The sequence below is a fragment of the Gorilla gorilla genome, chromosome 4 (genome assembly GCF_029281585.2).
Source record: "Gorilla gorilla gorilla isolate KB3781 chromosome 4, NHGRI_mGorGor1-v2.1_pri, whole genome shotgun sequence".
Lineage (NCBI taxonomy): Eukaryota > Metazoa > Chordata > Mammalia > Primates > Hominidae > Gorilla > Gorilla gorilla.
The window spans coordinates 53271149-53277217 of record NC_073228.2 but is presented as its reverse complement, the minus strand read 5'-3'; the positions used below and the strand labels follow the sequence as shown (position 1 = coordinate 53277217).

The window sequence follows — 6069 nt, the reverse complement described above, 5'->3', positions numbered from 1 at the left end:
TGCTTTTTTTTTTTTTTTGAGACGAAGTCTCACTCTGTTGCCCAGGCTGGAGTGCAATGGCGCAATCTCGGCTCACTGCAACCTCCGCCTCCTGGGTTCAAGCGATTCTCCTGCCTCAGCCTCCCCAGTAGCTGGAATTACAAGCATGCGCCGCTACACCCGGCTAATTTTTGTATTTTTAATGGAGACAGGGTTTCACCATGTTGGCCAGGCTGGTCTCGAACTCCTGACCTCAAGTGATCCACCTGCCTTGGCCTCCCAAAGTGCTGGGATTACAGGCATGAGCCATCGAGCCCAACCCAATTTTTTATTTTTTTTAATTTTACTTTCTGCAATCATTCATCCATTCAGCCAGTGCGGTATTTCTCAGGTGTGTTCGATCACGGATCCATGCCTGCCGCAGTCCAGTTGTGAGCCAAATGAGACTGAGACTAGTTCCCGCCCTCCAAGAGCTTGCTGTCTTAATGCCTTCCTTTGCTAATTGCAAACGTTACCTCACGTAATTTCCACAACTGATGACAGAAATATTGGGATTAGGTCCACTTTACAGAGGAGGAAATTGAGGTACCAAGAAATTAAAGACCCGCAGTGGTGTAAAAACACTAACATCTTTTAGTGATCGATTCTGCACTCCAGGGGTTTTCAATCTACTACAAGAGTGAATAAGAATTCGCCTTTGTCTGATATCTGTTGTCATTCTCTCTCGCTTCTTTAACTGATTTTTTTCTCAGCTAATAAAAGATCCACCCACAACCCCCCGAACGCCCGCAAACACCAGGCCACTCTAGCAAAACCTCTCTCACTCCGCCTGCGCAATCCAGCTGACTTCCGGTTACAGATAACCACGTGATTGGGTACCCTTGCTGCGCATGTCTAGTAGGAAGTTGGACTATACCACTTTCCCTACGGAAGGGGTACTTTTTTATGTTTTTAAGTTTAAAACCGATTTCTGATATTAGACTTTTATCATTTCAGGCCTATATGGAAGCTATGAGTGAGTTTAGTGTGGTAGAAGATGAAAGAACCGGACAGGAATACGGACGAAATTGGAGCAGGGTTTGGGCTCTCCCCCTCGCAGATAATGGGAGGAGCCTGGCCCGAGCAAGCTCTTTCCTTTCGCTGTTGCGGCCGCAGCCATGAGGTGAGGGGGAGCTGGTCTCCATCAGGCGCTGACGCGTGTCGGCAAGGGACTGTCGGTCTTGGGACCGCAGCTGGGGTTAGGGGAGATGAAATGGAGGCCGCCCTAAAGCGGCCGGTCCCGGGGTTTGGGGTAGGCCGGAGCACTTTCTTCCCGGGCCTCCGGGGTGGGGGGGGGGGGCGGGGAGCGTCGCAGCAACTGAGACCAGGAAAAGTCTGCCCCGGCTGGCGCCGCACCGCACACGTGTCCGGTCGACCCACGCGAGCAGAGCAAGGGAGCGAACGAGACCAAGCCGTGGGCCCTTTCTTGCTTGGCACACCCGGAGCGGAGCCGATCTCTGCTTTCACGTGATGTAGGGCAAGCCTAGCGTAGGCCCCAGGCCTCCGACTGCCGAGAGAGGTGATCTCTAACTCCTGACTCCATTCACTCCTTTGGCCTCTCATAAAGGAAATCTCTGCGAATAGCCGAACGAGGCTTGTTACTGTGATAAAACAGGGAAATAAGCCCAGAAAACAGAGTAACTTGCCTGCATTCCTAGACTAGAAATCAGGTCTACTCACCTCGAATATTCTTCAAACGCTGAGTACCAGAAATGGCATAAGCCCCCTATTCAATCCAATAAGTCCTTGGCTTGACTTTCCAGAGGAGAAATGCGAACATGAGGCTCCGAGAGGTGAAGGCATAGCGTGGGTTTTGAAGTCTTAAACCCGAGGGGGCCAGCTGCATAGCCCAGAGCCTTAAAGATGATTTAGGGAAGAGTCTTATTTCGCGGCTGTGGTGTGGGTCACAAAGGGCAGGTCTTGATGGGGACGTTCATTCTTGCCCAGGATTGGCTTTCAGAGTCTAATCATGTTTTCTGTGTGTCTAGTATGCTCAGGCTTCAGAAGAGGCTCGCCTCTAGTGTCCTCCGCTGTGGCAAGAAGAAGGTCTGGTTAGACCCCAATGAGACCAATGAAATCGCCAATGCCAACTCCCGTGAGTACCTGGGATCTGTCTCTTCACCCTACTTCCTTCTTTTCTCCTGCGTCAGATTAATGATAACACAATTGTGTTGACTTTTTTTTTTTTTTTTTTTTTTTTGAGACAGTCTTGCTCTGTTGCCCAGGCTGGAGTGTAGTGGTGCCATCTGATCATTGCAACCCCTGCTCCCAGGCTCAAGTGATTCTCCCACCTCAGCCTCCTGAGTAGCTGGGATTAGAGGTGTGCACCACCACGCCCAGCTGATTTACTCTTTATATTTTATTTTATTTTTTTTGGGACAGAGTCTCACTTTGTCACCCAGACTGGAGTGCAGTGGTAGGATCTCAGCTCACCGCAACCTCTGCCTCCCAGGTTCAAGCGATTCTCCTTCCTCAGCCTCCCAAGTAGCTGGGACTAAGGCACGTGCCACCACACCCAGCTAATTTTTGTATCTTTAGTAGAGATGGGGTTTCATCATGTTGGTCAGGCTGGTCTCAAACTCCTGACCTCAGGTCATCCATCCACCTCAGCCTCCCAGAGTGCTGGGATTATCAACGTGAGCCACCACACCTAGCCTGTGTTGACTTGTTACAAACCTAGGAAAGTTCATTCAGAGTGTCTATAAAATGGAGGAGTCATTGTATCAGGCTTGTTCTTTTGAGTGTGCTCTCATATATTTAAAATGTAGAAATGGCCAGGCATGGTGGCAGGCATCTTTAATCCCAGCTACTTGGTAAGCTGAGGCAGGAGGATCATGAGCCCAGAAATTCAAGACCGGCCTGGGCAACATAGGGAGGCTGTCTCAAAGACAAAGGGTATTTCTCACAACCTGTGTTTGTGAAGGAAAAAGAAAAGATAGAGGTTTTTTGGGTTTTCGAAGGCAAGAAATAAGTTCCAGTGTTTCCATCCTTTTTGAGACCGTGGGGCCAAGAATGTGAGCAGTGTCTCTGGCCTGGCCTATTCGGACTCTGGGATGTGCTTGGGCCCCAGTTGACTGACCAGGTGCATTATGCTTTCCCAGGTCAGCAGATCCGGAAGCTCATCAAAGATGGGCTGATCATCCGCAAGCCTGTGACGGTCCATTCCCGGGCTCGATGCCGGAAAAACACCTTGGCCCGCCGGAAGGGCAGGCACATGGGCATAGGTAAGTGTGGTCATCTTCTCCTTAAGAAATGATAGGTGCTGGCGTCTATGCTGAAATATATTCAAGATGTAAGCACTCTGTCTCATCTTGAGCCCGTTTCTTACTCCTTGATATTTGATGTGTTTTCTGCCTGTGTGCAAATCAGAAAGTTGGTGCTGGTATTGGAATTGAGAGTATCCCTGGTAGGAGGTCACATTTACTAAGTCCCTACCTACACTATGCCAAGGATTCTGTACTTTCTAGTTTCAGAATGATCGAAGGAAGCTCCTTACAACGTGCTGTGTTGCCTTGGTGCACTGCCTGTTACACGCACATTCTGCATGAAGTGAATGGGGAATTGTTGCTGTATTTGTGCTTCCTTTAAAATTGAGTAAACGAAAGAACTTATGTAGTTGGGATCATCATCTGGAAAATGGAAGTAATGCTACTTAAAATGAGGTTGTGAGGATTAAATGAGTTAAGGACCCTGACTTGAAACTATATTCACTTGGTGTACTTATACACAGTGGGCCTGGGTAGTGGCCCGTTCCTAACTCATCTTCTCCACAGGTAAGCGGAAGGGTACAGCCAATGCCCGAATGCCAGAGAAGGTCACATGGATGAGGAGAATGAGGATTTTGCGCCGGCTGCTCAGAAGATACCGTGAATCTAAGAAGATCGATCGCCACATGTAAGCACACCCTCTTGGGCCCAGTACCCATTTGCTGCTTTGATGGCTAGTTCATTTCCCAGACATTTTTTTTTTTTTTTTTTTTTGAGATGGAGTCTTGCTCTGTCACCCAGGCTGGAGTGCAGTGGCGCGATCTCAGCTCACTGCAACCTCTACCTCCCAGGTTCAAGTTATTCTCCTGCCTCAGCCTCTTGAGTAGCTTGGACTACAGGCATGTGCCACCATACCTGGCTAATTTTTTGCATTTTTAGTAGAGACGGGGTTTCACTGTGTTAGCCAGGATGGTCTCGATCTCCTGGCCTTGTGATCCACCCGCCTTGGCCTCCCAAAGTGCTGGGGTTATAGGCATGAGCCACCATGCCTGGCCCGCAGAGATCTGTCTTACTGGCCTTGGGTAGGGAGCTTTTTTTTTTTGGAGACAGAGTCTCGCTCTGTCACCCAGGATGGAATGCAGTGGCACAATCTTGGTTCACTGCAACCTCTGCTTTCGAGGTTCAAGCACTTCACCTGCCTCACCGTCTCAAGTACCTGGGATTACAGGCATGTACTACCACACCTGGCTAATTTTTGTATTTTTAGTAGAGATGTGGTTTCACCGTTGGCCAGACTGGTCTCGAACTCCTGGCCTCAAGTGATCCGCCCACCTCAGCCTCTCAAAGTGCTCAGATTACAGGCCTGAGCCACCACGCCCAGCCATGGGTAGGGAGCCTTTCTAAGAAAGTTTTTCTATTCTGGTCTTTCTTTTTTTCCCCATATGTCATCAGGATAGCCCAACAGTTTATTTGCCAGGCAAGTTCTATCTAGGAACTGCACACAAAAAAGTCATGGTTTAGGGAGTAATTCATGCAGCAATAGGAGAAAAGAAAGGAAGCTACAAGCTTAGTGACCTTGGGTGGAGGAACAACTCACAAGGCAGCCTCTGATCCATCACCAACCAGCATCTCTTCACTCTGTGTACCCTGCAGGTATCACAGCCTGTACCTGAAGGTGAAGGGGAATGTGTTCAAAAACAAGCGGATTCTCATGGAACACATCCACAAGCTGAAGGCAGACAAGGCCCGCAAGAAGCTCCTGGCGTAAGTTTCTTTTCAGAGTCTTAGGGGAACATTCTTAGACCTTTGAGAGTTGTTCTTAGATACTTAAAATGTGCCAATGCCTAAGTCTTGACTTGCACGTAGTCTGTCTTAGGAATACAGCTGTTCCCTTAGAGGCACCCACTCCTCTGTCCTGTACGCACCCACTCCTCCTGTCTCGTAGGGACTAGAGGTTAGTTGAAGCAGGAGCCCTTGGTGGGCCCAGCAACTCATTCCAGAAGCTGACTAGGCTCAAAGGGAGAGGTCTGGGGATGTGCTTCTGTCTCCCCAGCATCTCATCTCTTCCCAAACTGACCCGTCTTTTCTCTTCCCTGACCAGTGACCAGGCTGAGGCCCGCAGGTCTAAGACCAAGGAAGCACGCAAGCGCCGTGAAGAGCGCCTCCAGGCCAAGAAGGAGGAGATCATCAAGACTTTATCCAAGGAGGAAGAGACCAAGAAATAAAACCTCCCACTTTGTCTGTACATACTGGCCTCTGTGATTACATAGATCAGCCATTAAAATAAAACAAGCCTTAATCTGCCTTCCTCTCTGCTTCTTGCAAGGTTTACGGTTACTGAGTGAGGTTTTTTTTTTTTTTTTTTTTTTTTGAGATGAGTCTTGCCCTGTCGCCCAGGCTTGAGTCCGATGGTGCAGCCTTGGCTCACCGCAAACTCCACCTCCAGGTTCAAGCAGTTCTCCTGCCTCAGCCTCCTGAGTAGCTGGGATTACAGGTGCGTGCCACCACGCCCGGCTAATTTTTGTATTTTTAGTAGAGACTGGGTTTCACTGTTGGCCAGGTTTATCTCGAACTCCTGACCACAAGTGATCTACCTGCCTCGGCCTCCCAAAATGCTGGGATTGCAGGCGTGAGCCACTACACTTGGCCTGCTCACCAAGTCTTTTACCTTGTTTTAGTGGGATGTAGGGAGAAAAGGAATGGCTTTTATGCAAGCCTCCAAAATAACTGTGCCTCAGAACTGCCCTTCGAAGCACGGGTGACACCTAAGAAGTGGTCTCAGAATGTTGGTTGGGACCAGTAGTTGTGACATCAGTTAAGGAATCAGTCTTTACAAAAGCCATAG

General features: G+C 49.1%; 1 protein-coding gene across 1 annotated transcript; it reads left to right on the top strand.

Moving 5' to 3' along the window:
• The first annotated feature begins 1049 nt into the window (after window positions 1-1049).
• Window positions 1050-5528, top strand: RPL19 (ribosomal protein L19). The gene is made up of 6 exons (XM_031011215.3): window positions 1050-1141; window positions 2007-2113; window positions 3120-3242; window positions 3792-3912; window positions 4878-4988; window positions 5326-5528. The coding sequence occupies exons 1-6, from the start codon at window positions 1137-1139 to the stop codon at window positions 5447-5449; spliced, it is 591 nt and encodes a 196-aa protein (XP_030867075.1). The 5' UTR covers window positions 1050-1136; the 3' UTR covers window positions 5450-5528.
• Window positions 5529-6069: the final 541 nt, after the last annotated feature.

Bases quoted from the DNA above. Each gene is read 5' to 3' on its own strand.
- RPL19 (XM_031011215.3), top strand. The intron at 2,114-3,119 runs GTGAGTACCTGG...ATGCTTTCCCAG, and splicing joins AATCGCCAATGCCAACTCCC to GTCAGCAGATCCGGAAGCTC. The intron at 3,913-4,877 runs GTAAGCACACCC...TGTACCCTGCAG, and splicing joins AAGAAGATCGATCGCCACAT to GTATCACAGCCTGTACCTGA.